General features: G+C 45.8%; 1 protein-coding gene across 1 annotated transcript in view; it reads right to left on the bottom strand.

Moving 5' to 3' along the window:
• LOC131286248 (dynein axonemal heavy chain 10) overlaps positions 1-25,085 on the bottom strand; it is a 38,073-nt gene extending 12,988 nt beyond the window's left edge. Inside the window, exons 1-49 of the mRNA XM_058315179.1 lie at positions 24,863-25,085; positions 24,530-24,610; positions 21,439-21,477; positions 21,075-21,148; positions 20,801-20,924; positions 19,893-20,722; positions 19,705-19,816; positions 19,363-19,490; positions 18,762-18,952; positions 18,299-18,497; positions 18,147-18,233; positions 17,724-17,884; positions 17,091-17,235; positions 16,293-16,406; positions 15,961-16,153; positions 15,586-15,855; positions 15,303-15,410; positions 14,499-14,587; positions 13,620-13,703; positions 12,513-12,626; positions 11,757-12,352; positions 11,513-11,674; positions 11,284-11,389; positions 10,673-10,755; positions 10,180-10,471; positions 9,962-10,120; positions 9,742-9,894; positions 9,541-9,673; positions 9,368-9,453; positions 9,060-9,194; positions 8,776-8,982; positions 8,363-8,496; positions 8,204-8,284; positions 7,882-8,077; positions 7,410-7,561; positions 7,201-7,282; positions 6,920-7,028; positions 6,334-6,454; positions 6,075-6,244; positions 5,859-6,000; positions 5,736-5,785; positions 5,107-5,232; positions 4,500-4,622; positions 2,851-2,981; positions 2,348-2,770; positions 2,156-2,260; positions 1,917-2,075; positions 911-1,021; positions 1-804 (exon numbers count right to left, since the gene is read on the bottom strand). Coding sequence (XP_058171162.1) covers positions 1-804; positions 911-1,021; positions 1,917-2,075; positions 2,156-2,260; positions 2,348-2,770; positions 2,851-2,981; positions 4,500-4,622; positions 5,107-5,232; positions 5,736-5,785; positions 5,859-6,000; positions 6,075-6,244; positions 6,334-6,454; positions 6,920-7,028; positions 7,201-7,282; positions 7,410-7,561; positions 7,882-8,077; positions 8,204-8,284; positions 8,363-8,496; positions 8,776-8,982; positions 9,060-9,194; positions 9,368-9,453; positions 9,541-9,673; positions 9,742-9,894; positions 9,962-10,120; positions 10,180-10,471; positions 10,673-10,755; positions 11,284-11,389; positions 11,513-11,674; positions 11,757-12,352; positions 12,513-12,626; positions 13,620-13,703; positions 14,499-14,587; positions 15,303-15,410; positions 15,586-15,855; positions 15,961-16,153; positions 16,293-16,406; positions 17,091-17,235; positions 17,724-17,884; positions 18,147-18,233; positions 18,299-18,497; positions 18,762-18,952; positions 19,363-19,490; positions 19,705-19,816; positions 19,893-20,722; positions 20,801-20,924; positions 21,075-21,148; positions 21,439-21,477; positions 24,530-24,610; positions 24,863-25,085 — 8,697 coding nt within the window. The remainder of the gene's footprint in view (positions 805-910; positions 1,022-1,916; positions 2,076-2,155; positions 2,261-2,347; positions 2,771-2,850; positions 2,982-4,499; positions 4,623-5,106; positions 5,233-5,735; positions 5,786-5,858; positions 6,001-6,074; positions 6,245-6,333; positions 6,455-6,919; positions 7,029-7,200; positions 7,283-7,409; positions 7,562-7,881; positions 8,078-8,203; positions 8,285-8,362; positions 8,497-8,775; positions 8,983-9,059; positions 9,195-9,367; positions 9,454-9,540; positions 9,674-9,741; positions 9,895-9,961; positions 10,121-10,179; positions 10,472-10,672; positions 10,756-11,283; positions 11,390-11,512; positions 11,675-11,756; positions 12,353-12,512; positions 12,627-13,619; positions 13,704-14,498; positions 14,588-15,302; positions 15,411-15,585; positions 15,856-15,960; positions 16,154-16,292; positions 16,407-17,090; positions 17,236-17,723; positions 17,885-18,146; positions 18,234-18,298; positions 18,498-18,761; positions 18,953-19,362; positions 19,491-19,704; positions 19,817-19,892; positions 20,723-20,800; positions 20,925-21,074; positions 21,149-21,438; positions 21,478-24,529; positions 24,611-24,862) is intronic.
• Positions 25,086-25,826: the final 741 nt, after the last annotated feature.

The raw sequence follows: 25,826 nt of genomic DNA, 5'->3' as shown, positions 1-25,826 counted from the left end.
GTTGTTCATCATGCCCAATATTTTCTCTATCTTCATTGTGTCCATGGTTGGCACGAGAATGTCGCTAAAGTTAAGTTTAGCGTCGTGGATGTACTCCGGGATGACCCACTCCCAGGCGTGCCACTCTTTGCGCTCAACGCTGAAAAAGTAATCGAACAGCGTCGGTTTCAGGGACGGAAGCTGACCGACGGTGGCAGGGCGTTCCTGCGTGTCCTCACAGGCCATCAGTTGAAGGTTGCGCTTCACGAACCCGTCGAAGCGAACACGTGACTCTTCGAGCAACGCGGCACCGAGCGAGAGGTAGAGACACTGGATAAATCCACATTCGACCACATCAACGTCGTGTAAACAGGCGGTGGTTTTCATCGGAAATAGCGCATCATAAAACTGACACAGCTGGACCACCATGTTAAGGTTCGTCTGCCGTACCACCAGTTCCAGCGGATCCTCCTGGCTATTCCCGTCCACTCCCTCTAGAATGTAATCGATCGTACACGGTACAATTGCATCGAATGTCTTCTGAAGAATTTCGCGTTCCTCGGGATACCGTTTGTGCAGCCAGCGCTCCCAATAGCAGGCAAAACCCAGGTTCTTTGGATCCAGGTAAACCATTCCGGCGCGGGATACCGTTGCCGGCGAAGCGTACGCCAGGTCACCAACTTCAAACAGTAACCCACAGTAGCTGTTCAACCGGATTCGCTCGCCATTTGCCAACGTGAGCAGCTTGTTGTCGTCCATCACCGAGTTCATATTTTCGATCCATAGCGCATCCACGTCCCCGTCGAAGCAAACGTATCGCCGTTCCTGGAGTGGGTATACAGTATTCATTTACTTCATTGCTTTCCTTTCATTTTATTTGTTGCCACGCCAAGCAGTGGTTGTGGAAGTTTTCTCATAATGCAATACTTACGTCCCGGTCCGTGGGTCGGTTCATTTCGCGAAAAATATTTGAAAATAACCCATCGATCCAATCGCGCGTCATGGGGTCCAGAAAGCCGTACAGCTCAATGACGGAGCAGGCCTGCAGAGAGCGGAGGGCAACAAAACCCGTTGGGAAATATTGGTCAGCCGGAATGATGCGAATAAATGGGATAAGATTCATACATTCAACAACATTGCTGAAACATTTCCTACAGCGTTGCGAGATCATAAGAGGACTGCCTATTCTCTGCTACCATGCATGGTATTCATTTTTCGGTAACCATATGGACTACCAGCAAAGCTTTCCGATATCATATCGTACCGAGGAGCTGCATTTTAGAAATCGAAATTCATTTTTGCCATTGATTACAGCATTTCAGATTCCAAGTACTGGTCGAAATGTTATGCAACGAGTTGGTTGGCAACCGAACTCTCAACAAGTTGTTTTGATCGGATAGCTCCTATTGGTAAAAACTCATATACTCAAGCATCGTTCATTCATTGGATTTCATCATTTCATCGATGCCAGACAGAATCTGGAACCGCATTTTGGTTGCAGTTTGTTGCATTGAACTTCGTAAAAGGATTTCATAAAAGGTGATTACAAATAATATAACAAAAAATGCGTTCGTTCGTGAGGTAATTTTGCTAAAGTAATTGCAACCCGTGAAGTTTTTTAATCAATATCTTTTCTCTATGATGTCTTCATTTGCATCGAAGATAAAATAAAGGTATGCTGGTAAAAAAGAGGTAGATAATTAAATTGAAAACTATCTTGCTAATGCACTTTTTTCAACTGAATTTCTATCCTAACCACTGATTTGAATTGAGGGAAAGGAAACCATACAATGGCAAAACAGATTTGTGTTAGTCATAGTTTCTTGTTATTATTTTAAATTTTTAACAGCACTATTAATTTCATAAAATCAACATTAATTCATCGAAAGTCGAACCAGCTCGATCGATAACAAATTACAGAATTAACTTATACTTACTTTTGGATTCAACACGGTACATTTCGTCGGTAGTCCGATGCTGGTCTGGGCTTTAACTAAAGTGTTTATCACAACGGTTTTCCCTCCTCCCGTAGGGCCAACCACCATGGTCGAGTGCCGGGTCAGCATCGTTTCGTACAACTGCTGAACCTTGTCCATCTAATCCGGAGTAAACCACAATATTCGTCGAAAAGTTTATAATGACATAGTGATACGCTCAGCAAAGTTTGCCATTTTACCTGTTTCTGAATTATAACATTTCCGTCCGCAAGAAACACCTGTCGAACGGCCTCGTTAAACTCCGGATAGCCAACACGCGGATAGTCCACACCTGGAAATAAATCCTTCAGAAGCAAACAGGCGTGTGTGTGAGTGCTTTTTCAAATGAAAAACAAGCATACGAATAGTTTGACAAAACTTTCTCGCCGTACCTTTATCAAACCCATAAATAGTGGCACATCGTCGAACACAAACTTGGGAAAGTTCATGTCGAAAAGGGTCCGCATCAGCGTGGCCGCCTCGGAGCTGTCGGGCGACTTCCGCTTGTTGAGGCCCGCCATCCGCAGGACGGCATTTAGTGAACGCAAGCCCCAATCGTAGTGGTGCTGCTTGGACAGCTGCTCGCGCGCCATCCGGTACAGGACGGTCATTTTCTTTGCCAGCACCTTGGCGGTGGTGAAGCCATCGGAGAAGAGCGAGATGAGGCAGATCAGCTCCAGGTCGGGCATGATGCAAGTGACGGGTCGAAACAGTGCCTTCACCGATTCCGGCAGCTCCGTTCGGCCAGCGTAGCCCGGGTTCATCGTGATGAATATGCCGACCTTTCGATCGAGTTGAATTTCGTTGCCTTCAAACTGCCGGCAATCGGGAAAAGCGGGATGAAAGGAGGCGCTTAGGAATGTGATGTGAAGTTAACGACGTCGGAACTACTTACGATGAAAGTGTCCACACGGGACACCAGTGCGGTGCGAATGGTTTGCAGCTGTGTCGAAATGACACTGAGCACCGAAATGTCGATACGATTGAACTCATCGAAACAGCCCCATGCGCCGCATTGGGAGAGTCCTGGAAGTAGTTGTAAATGTATTACTCACTGGACGAAAGGCAATAGCATGTGGTCAACAATTTCTGACGCAATCAATCCTGCATGGTTTAGTGTACAATTGTAATTATTCAGCATTGCCTAGCCAACGCGCAAAATTTTCCTGCAAATCAGAAGAATGTAATAACTACTGCAATTCCCACGTTTCCTGTGCAAATGAAATCATCACTTTGCGAAGCTCTTCAACAGGTTCAGTGTTTCATGCTTGCGAGCTCCGAGAGCGCTGTGCTTAGTCTGCGGGTTGTATTTTCGATGCCTGGTGCAACAAATACATCCGGTAAGTGCAACAGCCCGTCCCCAACGCAGACCAGGTTAGGAGGCAAAATGTAGGTTCTAGCGTTTCGACTTAATTTAAATAAACACCCATGAAAATACAGCCCGATGGAACGGAATCGTTACCAACCGAGCCAATAGCCAAACCGGACACGTTTGTTTCGCCAGTTGTTGGCCGCAGCACCGGCACACGGTACGGTTTCCGCTCCGGCGTGCGGTTTGCATTAAATTGAATCACCATTCCGATGCACGCACGCTTTATTTGTAGCGCAATTTGTATGTTTTATCAAACGAAAGCCGATTACTGATTGGTGCCGATGTATTTGGTGTGCGTCTTTCCTTACCGAGGGGCTTAACTACTTGACTGCGGTGCGGGGGTGACAGCCAAACCGAACAGGTTCGCACCCGCCAAAGCGAAAAAGGTGTAAAGTCCCTACCGCCATATACCGCCGTGTTAGCGTGCGTAACCGCAGTTATGGAAGGGTTTTAAGGATGGGATACCCCCACGTGCCCCGGTATTCGCGTAGCAACACAATCATCAACCATCATCGGGACGAATTGCTCCCGTATAGTGCGGACCCGTTACTTTACGACCCCGCTGCCAAACGGGAGGGAGGGGTACTGGGTATAAGATGGATTAAACCGCCTGTACCGATAACAGTGCAGCGCTGGCCGCTCTTTTCCGAGTATTGTCGAGGAGGTTCCGGTCGTGTGGCCGGGATGCAAGCATGGCCGGTAGTTGCTAGGTGTGCTGCATGCGGTACACGTTATCTGATCAGCAGATATTTAGTTTGCGGATTACTGTTAAACCGTAAAATTGAGAAATAAATTTTCCGATTCAATTTGATTATTTTAATGAGGTAAAGCTCGACCGGGGCTTTCAGTGGGATAGTATGCTCGGTACCAGCGTAATTCGATTGCGTTTTCGTTGTCAGCATCCAGCTCGTGCATACTGCAGACTCCTACTATGCATCGGAAGGAGTCTCATTCTTCAAAAAGGTGCATAAAATCGAGTAATCAATCGTTAATATAACGCTACAAATAATAGGTTTTTGAATCTGCACAAATCATTTCCAGTTAGACCATTTAATCATTAATGGTTAGCTTTGATAATAAACCTATGCAGACAGAAAGGACGCCTTTGGGTAGCATTACTCAAACAAAAACCTGCAAAAGACCCAAGCTGTACTGTCTGCTATGCAACATACCTGATAAGACGGTTCCCACGGCGCGGAAGTCCATCCCCTCGCCGCAGTTTGTAACGACGCAGAGGAGTGCCAGTGCCTTCGCTAAATCCTTCGTTGTTTCAGTTTTGCCAGTTCCGGCGGGACCTGCACGTATGCGAACGGAGAAAAAGGGAAGCATGAGTGTGTTGTTAGGCAACGACCTAGGAACGCTAGATAAATAAACGAACCAACGCTGCCCAGCGATAAGCGCTGTGTGTTACAAAAGCACGCTATAATTGCTCACGAGGCAGCATTTTCCGACCACGCAGCAAAAGGTTTCAGTGCCCCGTTACTTCTGCACACAATGACGATGGCGGACGGGTGGTTGTACGTGGAAAGATTAGCAGAGCCTCTTGTGCTTTGCTAGCACAATGGTCAAAGTTTTGGAAAGGATTTAGAAGCCCGTGGTTAAAGCGGCTGTTTAGGATGGGAGCGTTCAGACTGATTCTAAACTGGAAACCATACTTAGGACTCCTGGCCGGGAATGCGCGCAACAACGACTTTATCTTTGACTTTCACCCATCCACACACATAAACACACATATACACAAATACATTGGCGGGGATGCGTTCGTCGATTATCGCTTACCAGCTGGTGCACCGCCCAAATTCATCGTCAAGGCTTGGGTGATTGTTAAATATATCCTATCAGTCAATGGCGTAATAACGAGCCGCCCGTTTAATCCCATATACTCGTATCCGTAATCGAATTTTCCTATCACAGCATCGTTGTCACCGGAGCACCATCCAGTAGCAGCAGGCAGCATCAGGGTCAGAAAACGGTGTTCCACATTCCGAGTTCCGAACGGTTCCCGGCACCATATGGCACGAATGGGTGTACGCATGGTTTCGAATCAATCCGTGTCCGAATTCGACGTTAATGGTCGGGACGATGACGTTGAGCAGGGCCACACACACATCCACCGGATTCAGATCGAGATGATGGTTTTAGGCCCGAGTGTCAAGAATGGTGAAGAGCAATCGAAGAACGAAATGTAATTAGTACAGGATTTGAAGTAGTTTTCTGAGGAACCGAATCGTGTGACAGATTGGTTGGTTGAGGGGTAGAAGAGAGGTTGAAATCGGATCACTACGCTAATGTAACCAAGCTTACTTAACACATCGGGCTGTGCATATTTACTTCCGATACACCAACGATGCGGGATTAAGCTGAGCATTGGACGGGAAGACGCTAGGTATAAAATATTATGAGCTTACCTGTACACTGTTGAACGAACAAATTATCCATCTCCCTTATCCAGTAGAACCTAGCAAAATTCCATGCATTAGTGTAAGTGAAGCATTAGTAGAAAAATTCATTTGAATAATCTCCGCACTTACCGGAGTTGACTTTCCCATCCGAATTCCTGCGCGTCCAGAATGCTGTCGCGGACGAACCCCTCGATAATGTCGCGCGCGTGAACGTCAATTGTAGCAATCGTCTTGAACTTGAGCCGGTCATTTGACGAGAGATTCGCTCGGACTGGTGATTTGAAACAAGATAGTAACACATTTGGTTTTACTTGGGAACTTTCATGGTACAGCAGTACAATTTACCTTTCAGCACTAATTCATCCAACTGCCGATTTTGCTCTTGCAAATATTCCTTCATCGCACGTTTGTTGCCGCGGCGCACTTTGGCAAACACTTCCTCCACCTCGGCCGTCCACCAAACTTGATTCGCCGCCAGGCAAATCATGCCCTGGTATTGCATAATCCAATCGGGCCTAATGAAGATGGAATGGGTAAGTTAGAAGGGTAAGGATAGTGACGTGCATCGCATGTAATGCTCCGACGTGCAGGCGCCTTGCCTTACCGGGCCAACTCGCGATCCTTGCCGTAATGGTAGATTGCTTTCTTCGTAATGAAACGATTGGTGCGACGCATTTCCTTCAGCACTTCGTTCATCCAATTTTCCACCCGCTCCTTTACGGGCACTGTTGAACGTCGGCGGAGACAAATGGAAATCAATAAAGAGAAACTTTTGTAAAAACGTCCCAGCACCAGCCCACCAGGCCCGGTAGGCCTTTACAAAAGCCACAAGGCTCTGTTGATCGTGCCTACACTCCCCATGTACTAGTCGTTTGCATTCACAGCTTCTCCCTCAAGGCCGCCCTCCGGCATCCGATTGATACATTTTTTGGGGAGCCATAAAATAAACTTCCAGCGTGACGCAGAACGTGAGGTAATAAAATGAAAAATTGTGAAATATCTCCTGCCCCAACGCATCGGTGCTTCCGGTACGCACTGGAATGTTGAACCAGTATGTTCGAGCCCAACACGTGACAGACCCTTCCACCCGTGCTGTGCCACACCCGTTTTGTACCAAACCGACATGCCAGTAGCTGCCGGTGTAACGGAGCCGAATTGACCGGAAACGCCGATGACGATGATACACTTACCAGGACTCTCGAATTCCATCACTTCGCCCTCGCTGGAAATCATGGCCGTTACAGTTGGCGTGTCGAATCGATCTTTAGCGAATCGTAAAGATTTTATGTTATCGAACATCTGCAAGTGTGAAAATTCGGGCGTGAATGTCAAGTAATTGGAACTGGGCGGTAACAGCTTGCGAACGAGTGGTATAAACTTGGGCGTTTATCGTAGTTGCTTTTTGTTTTTGTTCTTCGTTGCCCCAGAGATTTGAAAGCGAGCCCATCCAGAAACCGGAAATAAACTTCACCTTTATGATGTGCTCCTGGACGGACGTTGGCTCACTGTCGCCTAAGATTGATAGCAGCTCATCGGTTGATATAAAATAGAATCTGAAATTGGGAAATGCGCATGAAGATGCGGAATGTTTCAGAGTCACTGCTAGGGATCGTGAAATATTCAGCGCCGCCGGTGTGAATAAATAACGTGTAAGAATGGACGATTTGCTCGAAACCATACCTGGGAAAAGCGCGTCGTTTTTGTTCCAGGTAGTCGTTGAGCGATTTTTGGCATCCATCAAGTGCCACTCCGAGCCTCAGGAAATCATCTAACCGCCCCGGAACGAGGCATACATCGACGACCAACGGATTAGCGGTGCTCGTTGCCATGATCTGTACAGATGCACAAACAGAAGATTTAGAGAAAATAACAAAAGCAATGAAATAATCCAAAAGCTAACTAGGAAGGAATTTTGTGCAAAAGATCAATTGCTCGTTAGCTCATGGAAATAATTTTTAAAAGTTTAAATAACGTCAATACGTTAACAACCGTTATGCCGCTTGTTAAATCCACGTTCACATCGGAGGTATCTAATCCTACCCACAAAAGGAGGCTTTCCTTTATGTGCGGTTAAGAGCTCACAATTAGGGGAATAACGTAGGCAGGGAAGGGCCCGTTTTATTGTCCACTCTACACGGTTCACGTTATTTACCTCACGGAATTCTTCGTCAATGGTGTTGAAATTTTTCGCCTCCTCCGGAAGTTGGCTGCTTATATCACCATCGTTAAATATCCCCTCAAGGTAGAGCCACTTCCGCTGCACGCTGACCCACTCGTCGATGATTTCCGAAATGAGTGTTAGCTGTTTCTCCCACCGTTGAACCGTGGGCATAAAGGGACCAATAAATCTGAGGAATAAAGAAGATTGAGCGGATTTATTTCGTCCATGGTATGACGATTTTGAATGACCTTAGTCTTTCGTTATTGCAACCACATGCAGCAGGAGGCCTGTTGAACTGTATTCAAACACTTACTGAGATGCGGCCATAGATTGAAGATTCATCGAGTTCTCTTCCAAAACTTGCATGATTTCATCCGTGGCACCTAGTATATGTCTTAAAAACAAGTAGAAAATATATGAACAAATGTAGTCGATCGAATCCAGCAGTCTGTTCAATCTATTCCTTGCTTACCCCCGCATTCGCCCACTCTTCTCATATCGAACCATGTTGAACGACATCCGTTTCCAGATATCGGCTATTTCCTGCACGCTGCGCTCGATGGCTAGCTCTTTGATGGCGTTATTAATGATTTCTTCGGCAATATCCTTTTACGTTTGCCATTAGCAGGAAACATATAAAATAAATACAATCCATACAGTAGAGTGTAAGCTCATATGATGCTCGTCAAGATATTTTTCAACATTCCCGAACGACTCCAGCATAATAATTACTTTTGTGACAGCACAAGAGTAATTATTTATGTTACTTTCTGATACACAAGAAGCCACCCACCATCAATCAACCCGGGAAAGTAACATCGGGTGCCACCCGGTGTGGTTATGCCTGGGGAAAGAAATAGAAAAAAACGGACCATCCCCACTCACTTGATACTTATGCAGTTCCATCGCGAACATGTTGTCAAGCGTGAACCGGTCCGGTGACATGTCGAAATGTTGACCAGTTTTTTCCATTAGCTTCTGCCAGTGGCGCTCTCGTAGCGCTTCGTCTTTCAGGCTCAGCATCAGTGGGATGGACGATTTGAACTGTTTCATTTTCGTGTCCAGTGAATGACCAACGGCCGCTTGGCGAATCTATTGTATTGGCGAGGAGTTCAGTGGTAGAATTTGATTAATTTTAGGCACTTGACAAGCATATTGCGGGCACTCACATTCCTCGGCAGTAGTCGAAACTCCTTCATGAAATTGTCGATACCCTCGAGCAATGCCTGGGGATTCAAATTGGCCCACAATGTATGGGACCACTTTTCTCGAGCAATTTTTTGCTGCACATAAAGCTTGTACACCTAGAAGGGTTTGGGAAAAAACAATTAAATGAAGCCAAAATACCTAGGGAATGAAAGATTGCATGTCTTCTGAAGAATAGTTCGACTAAATGAATAATTAACTCATTCCCTCAACCATGAAGGTACGATTGTGTATTTAAATTCAAAGAATCGGCAAAACATAATTCACTTACCACCTGTATTTCCTCGTACTCACGCTTGCACTGCAAAAAGTCCTCGTAGTCCGTTAATGGGATGTCAAAGAGCTTTTCTGCATTTTCTGTGAGTAGACAAAACGATGGAGAAATATTTTTAACAGACAATTTCAATGCAAATGTACATTCGAGTGTATCTAAACAACACTTACCCAGTTCAATGCGTTGTCGGTCCATTAAATCGATCTCTTTCCCATAAGTGGCCATCAGCTCAACACCTCGGTCCAAATCGAGCCCTACCGTGCCGGGTCCTTCCATTCTAAACTTGGTAATGAATTTTGCCAGCTGAAATAAACGCAATCAATATTAATTGGAGGCACTTTCTTTCAGGGTCAATGAGAAGAATAAGGTACCTCGCCATTAAAAGTGGCAATTTCGTTTTGTGTGATCTCAGCAAATTTAGCCTTCGTCGGCTGCAGCTTGGTGGACCGCAGAAGGGCTGAGTGGTAAAGTTTTTTCCATCGTTTCTCCAAATGGTACGCCATTATCATGTCACCGAGAGGGAACTGCGGGAGATCGTTTTCCAAAAACTGGTTAGCTTCTTTTGTTTACCTTTTGTGCGCGTTCGCTCACCTTAATACGATGCTCTTCAAGAATACTGTATATTTCCTGCATTTCGTGTATTTTTAGTTCTGCAGTCAACGTGGTAGATTGGATGATTTGAATCGTTTGCATGACCGTCTTGAAGTGTGATAACTCTTTCACGTTCTTATCCAAATCGACACGTAATTTCTGCAAGTAAAACCAGGCCGGGTCAAACCGTTGCACTTGCACCCAAAAACAAAACTCACCATCATATGCTCGTGCAGGGCCACCATCTGCTGGCGGGTTCTCTCGGCAAGTATGTTCCCCAGAGTGTTGCGCCACTCGACCGCATGATCAACAATGCCCTTAATCAGCGGTTTTAGATTAACCCGGATGCTCTTGATATCGTGGAACGGCTTGTGCCGCTCGAGCTCGTTTACGATCTGCGTGTAGTAAATAAACTTCTCGTCCAGTTGCGCCAGCGAAACGTTTTGGTTGAGGAACTTTTCACAAACACTCATTTTCTCGTACATCCAAAGGTTGCGATACTTCTGCCAACTGCAACGAAGGTACGTTAATACGAGGGGTGGCTGATGAATGTCGGAAAGTGATTTACGATTCATAATAAACCTTTTTGTGTGCAGGCAAGGCCGGTGGTACTATTCAAACAACGTGCTTTTTTTTGCACGCCCCTGCATCGTAGTACTCACGGTCCAATTGCTGCGATAATAGCAATGTAAGGGAACGAAGAAATATTACCATTTTAAATAAGAAAGAACCTCGGTCACTAAATTCTGAACTGTTTGTTGCAGGTTGATGACCAGCTCGCAGACACGTGGGATCTATTACAGAGAGAAGACGCAAAAGAAATGAAACAAAAACTTGATTAATTTTCATACTCCGTTGAGCCACTGATTTATCATGCTCGTGTCTGATTTGTGTAGCATGAACATCTAACGAAGGATTAAGCACGGCCGATGTTGTCGCATAACCGCTACGTCAAAATTCGCTCGAGCTGCACACTTTAGCAGTGTTAGTTTAGAAAAGAGGGCAATATTTAAATTCTATTGCATAGCAAAATATTGACTTGATAGCGCAAATAACATCCTTCGTCCGTCACAGTGTTTGCCTAGAACATCCATCGTTACATAAACTAACATAAACACAAAGTAGGAAGTTTTCAGCCAGTCGGAGGAGAGGGTCAGTAGAGCTTTTGGAGTTCAAGTGTTTTGACTTCTTGAGCTAGTTGGCCGAACATAAACTAAGTACACAAAATCGCTTCCACTTCTGGTCGGTTGAACCAGTATGTTTGTCAAAACAATGACCATTACAAGCTGACATAAAAACTTTAAAACTTGCTCCACACTTACCTGAACGACGTCCTCGAAAAAGGTAAAGTAAAACTCGTTTCCTTCGCACTTTGTCACCGGACAGGGCAAGCACGTTTCAGCCATCCATCGTTTGAAGTTCTTCAGCCTGGTAGATAAAAAAAAGATCAATAGAAAATATAATAACCATCTTCAAACAGACTTCCCTTGAAGATAATTGACAAAGAAGTGCTCCTTAGCTTGTATCTCTTACCAATTAATGTATACCTACCTTAACAGAAAATCTTTAACTGAATTGATCATAATGCTGTACGCGTCAGAAGATGATGGCCTCATGAGGATTTCTGGTACGGTCAAAATGGCATCCACTTCGAACAACGGTTGGTTTTGCAGTAAGTTGTTCATGAATTTTTCCAAATTTTTTGCCGCGAACCTTAAACACAAATATCCGTGGATAGGTCATGATTTGTAGTTATGATTTCCTAGTTAACAACAAGTGTTTGGACGGTAGGTACCTCGTGAAGCAGCCGAAAACCTGTTTTTCCCAGTGGTTGTAGTAGTACTTCATTTCACGACACTCGCCAGTGAACGTACCGAGCACTAAGCTTTCCAATTTAATCAAAATGGGACCGATGGAGTCGTACAGCTGCAGCAGCTTGATCGTTTTCGCATTGCGATCCTTCTCCAGCGCGTCGAAGTAATCGCGGCATGGCTTGACGCTATCGTCCGTCTCCTTGATGGAGACCTTCTTCGGGCGTTTCTGACGCTTCTCTGCGTCGGTTCCATCCTCACCCCGACCGGACGCAATGACCGAACCGAGCGCCGAGCCGTCCGTTGGCGTAACACTGTCATGGCGAACGTCCTGCTGCTGCTGCTGCGGATGATGCTGGCGGTGCGATGCGTGATGGTGCGGCGGATGGTGGGCTTGATGATGGTCCTTTTGTTGGCTCGATGCTTTCAAAACGACGTCCGCTGCTGCCACCCGTACCTCCCGGGGTTTGTCGGCCTCTAGCTCGAACATGGCGTACGACTCCAGACGCTCGATTCGCGCTTTTATGTCGTTGCTGATGTACCCAATTTGTGATACCAGCGATGATAAGCTCTTCATTAGCTGAAATTCGTAGCAAACATGCGAAAAGAGTCATGTCAATGTTGAAGAGGAATATCATAACCAGCCATCAAAGTAGTGATGAACGGTTGATGATGCCGGGCGTCTCAAGGCGAGGCTTGATTAAACTACACAGACATAAATTAACGACCAGAATTCTTACTGTTTGACATTTTTCAGCATAGGTTTGTATGTTGAAGGATTGCCAAGTGAACCGTCCCAGTCCAGCTTGGATGATGGTTTCGACATCATACAAATGACCTCGTAAAAAATGAACCTGAAAAAGATGAAAGTAGGATTGCTTTAAATAAAACTAGTTATACTCGGGGTCTTAATATTCTTCCTAAATCTAGTTGACTATGTCAACGATATCGAATCCTGAAACATAAACAACAAAAAATACCAGACCCTAGGGAACAGAAGAATCCTTTTAGTAGTAATTGCAACGGCACATTATGCTAATCAAGGATCAATCGCGAAAGACGAGCCGATGAAAGTCGTTTAATATTTGATGGTACCGATTTAAGCTGAATTTAGCTGAGACAAAATGTAGCTCGCTCCAAGCATGGACGATTATCTTGGTCCTCGGAGAAACACGGAAACAGTGGACCACTTGACGAATCGAAGCAATCAACTGTTTCCAAACTTACACCTCTAACCGGCACTCCCCAGCGGCAGCGACGACGGTCTCATTCTGGATTACTTATCATTTTCCATGAATATTTATGATTACGGATAAATTAATACTGGTTCCGGGCATTTTTCTTCCCACCCTTTGACGACATTTCCAGACGGTCACACGGCATGCGCTCTCCAGACTGTGTTGAGTAAATCAAGGTCGAATGAACTGAAGTTCCTGGCAAGAAGGCAACTTCTTGCTTTCGCGGCTCCTCCCCTAGGCCTGGTTCCAAAAACCAATCCCTTCCTTTTGAAGCGAAGCCGCCTTCTGGCGTATCAAAGAAATTGGTTTCTCTGTAGCAAGTTTGGTCAATAATTTATGGAGGAAAGGATTTTCTTACTCATTTGTTATGGAAATGCACCTACTGGGATATATTAATCTCGAAATGGAACGGAAGGATAATTATTAGGCGTCGTACACAGCTTGTTCCAGTTAAGTCCATCGGAAACAGTCGAACAAAGTTTAGACATATCTTTAAATTGGTGTGGATTCATATTGAGATTTAATATTATAGATCGAGTTATTTAAAACATATGATGGTTTAGTGCAAACTACTAACAACTAGAGTATGTTGTTTTTTACTCTACTTACCTCAGGTGTTGAGAGATTCAGGACGATGTCGTTGTATTTATTGACCATATTACTAACGCACTCAACGTCGCAGAAGAGTTGATCCTGCGGGTGATGAAAAGATTACTACTTGGTTAGTATGCTTAAAAGGAGAAAGATTTATCAGGTGAGGAAAAACTTGGAACATTTAAAATAATGTTTCATGTTTGCTGGCTGCTAGTTTCCAAATTGGTATTGGTTGTGAAACTAAAAGAAAGGAAAAAGCACCAGTATGTGTTGATGTTAAATGCGATAGTTTTTACCACAATTTTAAAAAAGGAAGTTTTGCTCTTCTCCATTCTATTTTATACGCTCTCCACAAAGTTGACACGTCTCAAGAAAAGCTGTCATAAAAAAAACGTTCTTCTCGCTACACGGAATCACACGTACGCAGTACCGTTCCAGCGAGTTTTGACCATCCATCCGCTCAGTACATTAAGACCGGTGCACTTTCGGCATTCCCTGCACGACTGTGAAATATATCGCTGTCACTCGGCCGTGGGACAAGGGCTAACAATAACTTTCCGCCGACGGCAACGCTGTTAAAGCTTTTCCCGGGCGCACCTCGAGAAGAAACACCGTTCTCTTGAAATCTACTTCATCGTCGAGCGACACACCCAGCGCCTGTCCGGAGCATGGATCAGGAGTTTGAACTGTGCCCTCGAGAAAATCACGAGTCGAATAGAACTGGAATAGTGTGAACTTAAGGTGTGGTGGATGTGTGTGTGTGTATGTGCTTGGGGATATTAGGGGATGAATGACACTCGGGCCGCCGTCCGGTAGCCGTGACTAGAGCCGAGGAACGAACAGAAGGTATCTGGAGACAGCAGGCAGCAAAGTGGTTAAGAAAATATTGCTTACTTTTCTCATAATGGCCATCCTAATGGTCGGACTTAATGTGAATCCCAAATACTCGAACTGTTGACCTTCGTTGATGACGTCGAATATGTCTGTGTGTAGCCAGACGTAGGTTGTGGTGGAGCATGAAAAGAGAAAACGAGAGAAATATTTCAAACCGAAAGGGAGTGGTGCGGGGAGTAAGGGACCGGAAGGCGGATAAAGGATTTGATCATGGCCTCAGGAAGGAGCAGCGCGTCGTATGCCATCGGCTACGATCTCTAGAATAAATTGAACAGATGGATGAAAAGCGAAGCGAAAGAGTGGACACTGCAGAAGAACAAAGCGCTGGCGGAGGGCGAATAAATCAAAAGCCACTTCTGTTGGTTATTGGAAATGAAAATGATAATCAGCCACCCTCCGGACCCCCGCCGGTATCATCGTCGTCATCAGCCGCCCACGTCCAGTTTAGATCAACCTTTACCGCATTTCGTGGCATTAGAACTGTAGGACTATCTGCGACCGCCGGTGTCCTGGGTGAAAGTATACGGCGTAGGGTGGCTTAAAACCTCTTATGCTACGAATAGAATATTCATCCGGCTCACTTCAAGAAGGAAATGTTGTAGGCACCGGGCCGACAAAGGATACTGAATTCCTCTTCTTTTTTCCTCCTGCGATGGGGCAGGTCTATACATGCAGAAGTAGCAAGTGGCCGGTAGTGCTACGGAGGCCGGCGACGAGAGCCCAACCGAGTTAAGAGCGCCGCGGGAGCGACGAAATGCTGAGCGTGCAAAAAAAAAACACTGAGAAAAGGAAAAAAACCCTTACCGTAGGAGAAGTTTAGAACAAACTTGAGCTTGTACTCGATGAGCACCGATTCACCGATGACCTCACGCCACGTGGGAATTTTCTTTTGGGAAACTGCTGATACCATCACTGCGGAGCAAATAGTAGTAATTCAAAGAAATGGGAACTGGGTGAGTGGAATATAGATAACGCAACGCACGGATCGTTTAGTTTTAAGCGGCGTTTAGCGCCACCGACAAAAAAAGGTAAACCACCCATCCTTGCAGGTGAACGGATCCTTAAAGTCAGATCCACCAGTACGTACGTTGAGCCTGATTGATTTTGAATTCGCTGGCCGGGGTTTGTGTGCCGCTGCCGGAGGACACTTGCGACGGGGTGTAACGTGCGGCACGGACGAGCTTCTGAGCAAGCGCTAGCTGTGGGTCCGGTGCTTCGGGACGATTGACGAGCCAGCGTACGGCCGTGGCGATGTTGGTGTACCGGGAACGGTCCTTGCCGGTCATCAGCGCTGACGGACGGCGGGTTGATGGTTGATCCTTCTTAGACTTGGAGGTTTTCTTTTCTTTTTGAAGTTCTAAAGCGGTAGGAAGGGAGGAAGAAAGACAATGAGGCGGGTGAAACGTGAATGGATACTCGACGAGAAGATGCTTGGAAGTCGGCGCCAGCACTCCGGTCGTACCTATCATGGTATCGCAAAAGTCCAACTTCAAAATGTTCCGCTTCAGCACGCTGTTCACTGTCTTCGTGCCGTGAACGGTAAACTTCTGAAAGTTGTCCTTCTCGTACCCCTTGAACTCTTTCACCAGCTGCATGTACTGACCGAAAGCGGTCCGCTGCAGGGACGTTTCGCCGTGCCGTTTACTGGCCTCGAACTGCAAGGGGAAGAGGAAGCTGTCATATTTTAGGGGCTCGAGTTGTTGTTGAACACAATGAACGGAATGGCAACCCTCCACCATCTGCCACCGGGAAATGGAGCATGCAGATGGAAAGCGAGGCACTGATACAACTTACCTCCCTAAACGCTGTCATAGATTTCCGTATGAACTCCAGTAGGGAACGCACCCAAAATACGGCCCCAACGTGGCACGGCTCATTGCGCTGCAAGGGTGGATTATTTTTATGCTTCTGTAAAATGTAAGAAAGCACAGGATTTGTCACAACTGCCACGCAGCGCGGAGGGGAGAAAGTTACATGCTTGCAAATTGCATATGACCGACGGAGGCTACCGACGATCACCGGTAGAAACATTGAAAGCATTATGAAGTACAAAAAATACGGTGGAAACAAAACTTTTGAATTGATTCCGGAAGATATTAATAACGCGCATGCAGACCGGAGAAAGTTTGTTCTCGCTCGGGAAAACTTTGTCGGAGCCAAAGATTTCACCGAAAGAAATAAACAAAAGGCCGCAATTTTACCTTCCTCAAACTTGAATCAATTACGAAGGGTATGCGCTATAAATTGTCTTTTGTCTTTTTGTTACTTTTTTTGGACAACAGCGTGTGCGGGTGAAGCGGTCCGTTCAGCGCAAGGAGCAACAAACCCCCAATCAAATTGGTGGTGGAGCTCCAAGATTACTCAAAGGACGAAGCATTAAAATGTTTTCCTTGAAGTAGTATCGTGCTACTCGAAGAAATATCTTTCCACCGGAGCGTAAAACAACAGGAAGAAGAAACTGAATCAAACTGTTAACGGGCAACGACGATTGCGTTCCACGCCCTGCCGGTTTTACGGAGTCTTCGGGAGGGCCCGGTCGGTCTGTCATTCGCCAGTGAACCTACTAAGATGACAACAAATTTATTTATGTACCAGAAACTCATGCTCAACCATGCCGACCTCCGCCAGGAATTGTTTCATAATATTTTCATACTTGGATGATAAATGCTTTGCCAATGCCGGTCTTGTTTCTATCCGGTCTAAATTTTTTATCAGCTCCAGCCCAAGTTCGGCGGACCTGTTGCGTCGGAGGCCCGGTTGCCGAGCGTGAGGAGAAGGTACGCACACGAGGTTCGTATTCCAAATGGAGGCCATTCGGGATCGAATGCAGTCGGCCATAGTCCGAACCCCCACCGTTGGAATAGGGTTCGCCAAATTGGGAAGGCGGCAACAATCAAGGTGTTCACGGATTCGTATGACGATGAAGAAAAGTTTCCTCCCACAAAGTAACATACACAGGCAGGTCCACAAGGTTTCCCAGGGTTCGAGAGACATGGAAAAAAGAAAAGAATGAAGAAAATTCAAAGTCAAACAAAGAAGCAAAAGAGAATGTGTCCATGCTCTAGGACAAAAAGAAATTCACCAAAGAAATGGTAAGACGAACACAGAGCACTCCCCCACTGGATTACCAGGTGATTTATGTTGGATGTAGAAAAAGGATTTCCGGGGGCCGAAAATCAGCTCTACGCTGAGCAGTCCGGGCAGCGAACGAGCGAACGAACTTACCGGAGCGATGGTATGCAGCGGTCTAGGGCCACCTTGGCTTCGTGTTCCACCTGTTCGACGCCCTTGTGGAAGTAGTCCAGCGTGGCCTCCCAGTTGGCCAAATTGCTCGAGGCGAAAATGTCGTAGTCGACCGAAATGATGTGATTGATGAGGCGATAAACCTGGTACCGGCCGAAGCACATGGTGACAGAGAAGAATGGATATCATTAGCACTGATGCATTTCCACTTATCGTACGTATTACTGTGGCGTACGTTAAAAGTATAAGTATGCATTAAACGATTTTTCTCGGTTATCTCAAAAGATTTTTGAGAAAGATTTCGTAAGTTTTTTTTTTCATACGAAGGACTGAAGATAAATACTAGCTCATTGATGTTACATTAAAGGTACCGTGGGGACCTAAAACACACCCGTGGTTCCTTACCTTGCTCAGTGTGTTGTCTGCCTCTTCCGGGTCTGTTATCATCGCTTTAAAGTTGGCGTCGAAAATATTTTCAAAGTCAAGAAATACCTGCAACGAAAGTGTTGACATCAGGACCAAGCTCTGCTGGCACAAAATGGTTTCCAATAGGTTACCTGAGCGATGTGTGCCATATCGCGACTGATTCGTGTCATATGATCGATCTCACGGAACAGCACATTCTTATCAAACTCCCAGCGCGACCCGATACCGGAAAGCTCTATCTGTGTCCGTGTTTGCATGTATGACTGCTTCCAGGCTTGGAGTAGAGTGGCACAGTTGGTTGCGCACTGGTGGATGTGGGATGCTGAGTGCCTGAGGATAAAGGGAGGAATTAGATGGTAATACATAACACTACCGCGCACATTCTTTCCCTCTCCTCTGGTATCAAACTCTATGGGACTAAAATCGGACGGTAAATTGCTAAGGTCACGAAGCGTGTATAACGGAGCGAGGCGGCAGTTTCACTCACACATGATGTAACATTCTAATCAAACTTTCTAACGAGGACACTCTGGACGGACACGGGCACGTCCAGCTAATTATAATTTAAGGGACGGCCAGTCCCGCACAACTTACTTGAAAATGGTATCCACATTAATTAATATTTTAACTTTTTCGGCAAACACGAAGGATATTTTCCCGATCAGGCTGAGCATGTTCTCGTCCAGGCTGTAATAGTTTGACATGGTCCAAATGTGTCTCAGTATGATCGTTATGTTCGGAATTATGGATAGGATGAATTTGAAGTCATCACCGGTTTTGATTTTCTGCCATGACCACGTCGTAAACCCGGGCATCAACGTTCATTCGTGGTGCGATGGTGGTGAAGATGGGTCCGCATTTTGCCGCAACAGTGTAGTATGCAGCGTTCGGGAAAAGCCACGCGTGGAGCAACGAGACGCGGGCGGGGAAAACCGGGAAACGAGAATAGGATTAAATTTGTTGGACCGGCACAAGCAAATAATGATTACGATTGCGAAGGGATGGTTGATATTTGTTCGAGAAATTTCTCGCCCTATGTCCCACCCCCGAAGTCCCTGGAGCACAGTTTTCGCCTGTTAACTGGTGATGCTGGCCATTCCAGGACATGGGTTTCAACTTTATTTTATACCGGACCGAGACTGTTACATATAAATATGTTAGTGAAGCAGGCTCCCTCCTCCAGTTGCTCACTCACCTCCAGGTAGTTCTGTAGCATTGCCAAGTGCTCCACGTTTTCCCTTGCCAGACTGAGCGCTTCTTTTAATTTACGAAAACGATCAGGCCAAGCTTTCATGATATTACTCTGATTGTCCTTCAACGCATCTGTAATGAATTAATTCTCATTAAATTATTTTATTTCATCTAATAAAAGTAAGCGAACATGAAATCTATCACGCTTTGTTATTTCAGTCCCATGCAACGCTTTACGTTGACATCATTTACTTGCTTTAAGCGCAATCAATAAAAAAGCATATAAAAAAAAAGATGAAGATCAAATAAATATAACTAACAGAATATATGTGCCAAGCATACTTACCGAAAACTTGAATCACAAAGGGCGCCTTCAATTGCTCAATGATGGAGTTGTACAACAGTTCTCGTTCGACCCATAGATTATACTCTGCCATCGGCGTGCTGTCCATCGGTTCCTACAGTATTTAAAAGGATCATCGGTTATCGTGTAAAAACCAGCCTTCGAAAGCGACTCCTGATAGAAGCACGTACCTTCTCGTTCGACTCGCGCAACACTTTGCCGATGTATATCGACCAACCCTCGACAATTTCCTCCAGCTGAAGCGTTGTCAGATCCTCGATCGCTGTCCTTGCAATGTCAACTTTGATCTTGTGCTTATCCTCATCCACGGTGATGTTCTCCTGGTGTGGGGCATTGTATTGTGTTGGAAGGCTGAACGCGCACTCGACATGATCGATCGTCCACTGGAGCGTCTCGATGAGCTTCTCCAGGTTCGTCTCAAGGTTCTGCTTCATAGGGCTCTCCTCAGGTAGTTTCGTCTTTTCCTCGTCCTTCTGCGGCCTCTCGCCGGCTCGGACCTTCGCTTTCGACTCCTCCAGCAGAACGCTCCAGCGCTCCGAGGGGCTTTGCAGTGGAGGAGCGCCGGCTTTGGCGTCGCTGTCGCCAGTTGTTGACTCGGAAGCCTTCGTTTGCGTCAGGTTCGACTCGCTGCTGGGTGTATCGGCCAGCGACTGGCGGCTACTGTTCTCCAGTGCCGACTCCTCCCGCATAGCTGCACTCGGTGCGAGCTTTTTCGCTTGGATCGCCTTCATGCGGAAGTCCGAGGGCCGCGAGTAGTCGATCAGACCGACACTGATCCTGCTGGACGCCCGTACCACGGCAGATTCGTCCTCATCCGCACTGGCACTTTTCTCCGGCCTAGGACGCTTGGTATCGGGTTCACGGAATTGAAATTCCACGCCTGGCCGATAGATCCGCTCCAGCATTTCCTTCGCGTTGTGGATCAAATTTCCTCGGATACACCCAACGATTACTTTCCGTGGCATTTCCGCCATGCAGTCCTCAAGGTTTTGAAACGTACCTGCAATTAAACGCATTAGATTCTGTCGATCACACGCAGGCGTGTATTTTCTACAACTACTGCATCAACTCAACCTACCGATCGGAGTGCAAAGACGGCGCACCATATACACGTAGCGAACGTTGGGATCGATTTTCTCCTCCGGGATGATGCCGAAGCAAATGTGAACGATTGGCGTTTTAATCGATGTCGGGACGATTTTCTACGCCGTGAATGGGGGACAAGGGGGCGGGGAGCAAAATGCGATACAAATGAACATACAATAATGACATTACACTTCCATTAGCTAACATTGTAATACGGCGCCGTAGTGCAATAGCTGGGGACAACAGTTCCGCCGGTCCGTACTTACCGTGACTTCCACCAGCTCATTATCATTGCTCGCCCCGAGGAATCCGGCGTCGCCGGTAATCTCATGGTCAGCGTCTAATTGGAAAAGTTTTGCATGGTCACCGTGGGCAAATGAAGGAAAGAAAAGAAGTGATTTTTTAATTAGAACACCGATGACGTTGCTAAAGTATCAACTGCGCAGCAGAGATGCAGGACAAACGAACGGCGACCTGATTGCAAACTGTCCGAGCGTGGTTTTACAATATTGCAAATCGTATACAAAGGATTAGCACCTGATAGTTTTTATAATTATGTGAGTCGTTTGTTTGGATTAAACTCATGGTTATGGTTAGTTTTACCGTCATTTATTGGTTTGGCATACGTACCTCCTTTCTTTCCTTTCTTCTGCTTCCCCTTTTTCTTATCTATAAATGTTAAGGATATGCAAAATTGCGAGTTTAGAACAGTAGAATATATAAAAATTAAGTTTGTTAACACTTTAGTTACTAAATTGTTATGGAAACACAAACAGTTTAGAAATGTCAAGTCACGAACAACAACAACGCTTGTTTACGTGTGGTGTGACATTTCCACCAGTCTGGTAATGTTTGCAGAACAATTTAGTAAACCATGCGTCGTGATTATGCAAAACAGTGAATATCTTCCACTAAGTTTAAAATAACATAGGAAAATGAGTATCATCATTGGTACAGTGATAAATGTAGAGTGTAGAAAACAAGTGCAAAAATCAAAACAAACGTGTAGTTCTACGAAATGGCACTTACTTCCATCGTCGGCATCATCGGCTGGACCTGAGAGAAAAACGGAAATTATCGTAAGTAAATGAAGCTATTTAGTAAATATTTTCCTGTGCACAGTCATTACGAGGCGACAAACATGTAAACTATAATACAATGTAATTAGGGTAGCACGGGCTAGTCAAGCTGGGCTGAAGATTTTTGCGTGCTGCATTCGATGAACGTTCCTGGTCATGGGAGGGAGATGCAGCAGAGTTGGTACATACAATGTGATTGCACACAGGCGGTAGCGAACCTCGGTCGCTCTTCGAGACACAATAATGCTATTAATATAGGGGTACTGTTTCCGTTACGAAGTGCCGTTGTTCCTTACTCGCCGTTGTGCAAGAGACACAAATAGGAACAAGCAGTTCCATCCTCCGGCTGGCAGTGGCACCCTCAGGTTCGCTACTGTAGACTCGTTTTTCGAAGGAGTCGTGGCAGTCTACGCGCGCCACAAACGATGGGATAGGTTGTAGTGTTTGTGGAAACTATGGCATCAAAATAACCCGCTTTTTCCTCTCCCCTCGCCAGAGTATCGAGTGATCCCGATGCAAGTCAGGGTCGAAACGGGCACTCGCACGATCGGAAGAAAAACATAAATAAATCAAATTAACCTCCCGGAACGTGCTGCCTGCAGGATATGAAAGGCAGCAGAGCTCACATCCTTGTTCATTTCCTATACAGACGAGCCAGCGGGTTCCCATCGCACTCTTTCAACCTTCAAGTTTTCTGCCCCAATAAGTGAATATAGTTTTTCATCCCATTGTTGTCGTACCATCACCTTCTACTTTCACAACGATGTGCAGGCAACCCGGTTGTTGTAGGTGTTGTTGGGACGAGGAGGAGGAGGAGGAGGAGGAGGAGGAGGAGGAGGAGGAGGATCAGTTAGTTTTGTTTGCCAGCCGGGTCATTGTTACACGGAGATGAATGGAACAAATATGCACAAAATGCAACCATCCTGCACTCGACGTGTCTCGGTTGTTCAATGAATAGCACCTGCCATTGTACAGGAATATCAATAAAAGACATCAATAGAGGAAATTATGTGTCAGAATGAGAAAAACAACCCCCGAACTATTAGTCCACGCTCTTTATAGAAACGCTTCAGAAAGAGTTGTGCAACGTTGGAGGAATGTTTAATGTTGGAGTAAAAACAATCGATCCCAGAATCCCAAGCAATATGATTGGCAGGCTACTTCTCAACCCGATTTGCGTATTGAAAATAGTGACTTAAAAAAGGATTAATTAATATGGATTCTCTCATCAGCAGTCCAAACGACAACAGTCGTGTAGATAAGATTCTGTCGTCACAAACAAATCGGCCAACAATAGATGGAACATTTGAATAGCTATTAATTAAAAAGTTTGTTGGCCATTCGATTCCGTCTCATCACGCCGCTTAAATCTCATGCCTCCGCCGCTGTCCGAGCACCGGAAGCTCTGCACGCTGTTAGAGAAATCCTGCGGAAATGCAGATAAGACATATAATTCGCACCGTCATGCAAACTACGGAACCGGTTCGGAACCGTTGGACGAAACAACCGAAGGTGCCAAACGGCTCCGGAGGACTTTTGCTTGGTGGGAACGTAGGAAAAATCAGGAATTCATAACGTGCTACGAAAGTCATTTTTCGCTCGAAAGGATCTACCGAAAATTTATGTGATGAAACAAAGGAGGCAGGGCGCTAGTGAAACTACGCCACGGTTCGGAAGAGCCAAAGAGAATTGTCTCGAGAAGTAGGGAGGGAAGATTGGCAATTGGGGACAGGTAGCGCATGCACTCGGTCGGAAGGATTTTTATAAGAGACGTGAAAAAAGAGTTTGCTTCCAAAACTGTCCCAGCCAGCAGCGAGAAATGAGAAATAAAAATGTTGAGGGAGGGAAAAAGGAAAGTGGCCTAAAAGTGGCGAAAGGAAGTCGTTTGAAGAAAAACAACCAAATGGAGCGGCCAGAACTGAAGTGGAAAAAATGCGATTCGGAAAACTTTCTTTTTTTTAAGCACCATCTCGCTCCGACCAAAAAGACCAAAAAGGGAGGACGCGTTCGGGAAAATGATATTCCTTTTTGGTACGAAACAGTGGTTAGCAGCATGTAGTACGGCGTTTGGCCAAAAAGGGTAGAATAAAAAAAGAATCTTCCCCATCCTTACTAGTTCTCTGTCGTCTCAGCAAGTTTTGAATTCGAAAAGTGAACGGATTGAATACCTGAAAATCCTTCCTACTCGGCCTCACCCTTGGAAAGTGAGGGCGTGCGAGCGAAATCGAATGACAACGGTAATTTACGGTCGGACTAGATGAAAGTGTCATAATTTCACCGGCGTACCGGATCTTATGGACTTCGGAAGTTCGGTGCATCAGGAGTGGGGCATTTTGGGGGTGAGGAAAACTATAAATCCATTTGAGAGCATAAACGACATACTGGCTGGCTTCAAAAAGGGTTTTTGGTGCCCCGATTCTCCCGGTGGTATTCCCCGGGAAATAAGACTGAAAGGAAAACTCTCCCCGGCTCTTCTACACCAACACAAACTCCCAAAAGGGTTACAGGGTTGTGTTAGTGTATCCGTTTGGTCCGGTTTATGTTTGCGAAAAAGTTTTGAGGGTCGTCCGACTGATAACGCACAGGCAAAAGGACGAACGGGGCCGCTATGGCGCGTGAATCATGAACGAAAAATTACCCACCTTTGACCTTCTTGCCTTTCTTCTCGCGCTGGGTCTGTTCCGGTTGGTCCGAGCCTCCGGTTTGCGATGCTCCGGCCGTAGCTGCGCCGATTTAATCATGGGCGCGAGAACCGGGTTCCGGGTGGGATGATTACCATGTTTTACATGCATATATATTTGTTAGGATTACCGGCCGCCCGGTCGGGATGTTGCGAAATTTATGATCCACCATTCGAGGCCCCAGTTGTGGGGGGATTCGGTCATGCAATGGAACAGGTAGAGTGGTGTAAGAAAAAAGCGGAAACCTCCTTCGGTACAGGTGCACCCTCTCGATTACGTCCTCTCGACACATACCCGGCTCGAAGGCGGTCACCTTTTCCTCGATAAGCCGCTCGTAAAAGGTACGGTACGCGAACAGGATGCGCTTGTGCTCGTCCCGCTGGTCGATGACGGTGTCGTCCAGAAAGGCCACCAGCTCGTCGTACAGCTCGTTCAGCACCGTATCGATGTACCGCGGCTCGAAGACGCCGAGAATCTTGCACAACCGGTCGCGGATCCAGATGGCACGAAAATCCATGTTCCGCGCGCCAAAATTGTACACTTTTTCGCTCAAAAATCACTCGATATAGCTCTTGGAAATTTCCCGTAGGTTCTGCACAAATGGAACGATTGAAAATCACTTTCCGCTCGGTAGCACTACTAGGATGATTATGTTCGTTGCGGTGCAGTGCGCCGACTTGCTTGTACATAAAACAAACCTAAGCTAGCGTCCATAGCAACGCGTCCCGGCCTACCAACAATGCCAGGCAACGGTACGTGAGCGTCGTATTAGGTTGACGTTGGTACAGGATCGAAGAAGTTGGAGTTTCGTTCAAACATTTGTTTTCCGGTGTTTCAAAAGCGGATTTATTTTAAAAGTATCTTTATTAAAAACATTTCTGATACATTTTGTCAGTCAGGTTTGTAACTAGTGTTAGTAAAATCAATATCATTTCGTTCTTTAAAAAAACACTCCCCTGATAATTTCTGTTTTTACAACGATTTCCGTTTTTTAGAGGCAAATGGTAAAAAAAAGCCAAATTATTACCCATCCCTTCGGCAAGCGCTGAACGAGGAAGCAAACCACGGAAAACGAAAAGCGGTTCATATCAATTAAAAATGCAAACGATTCTTACAGTTGCCAACGACACAAATCAAATTCATTCCACGGTGGCGCCATTTCGCGGCAACGAGCCCATACGAGCCCCGGCACGTTTACTTTGGCGTCTGGACCACGTCCGAAGCCGTAAATAAAATTTGGCATCAATTAACATTTATT

This window comes from Anopheles ziemanni, chromosome 3 (genome assembly GCF_943734765.1).
Source record: "Anopheles ziemanni chromosome 3, idAnoZiCoDA_A2_x.2, whole genome shotgun sequence".
Taxonomy (NCBI): Eukaryota; Metazoa; Arthropoda; class Insecta; order Diptera; family Culicidae; genus Anopheles; species Anopheles ziemanni.
The sequence above is the reverse complement of the archived record's forward strand: the minus strand, read 5'-3'. Positions and strand labels throughout refer to the sequence as shown.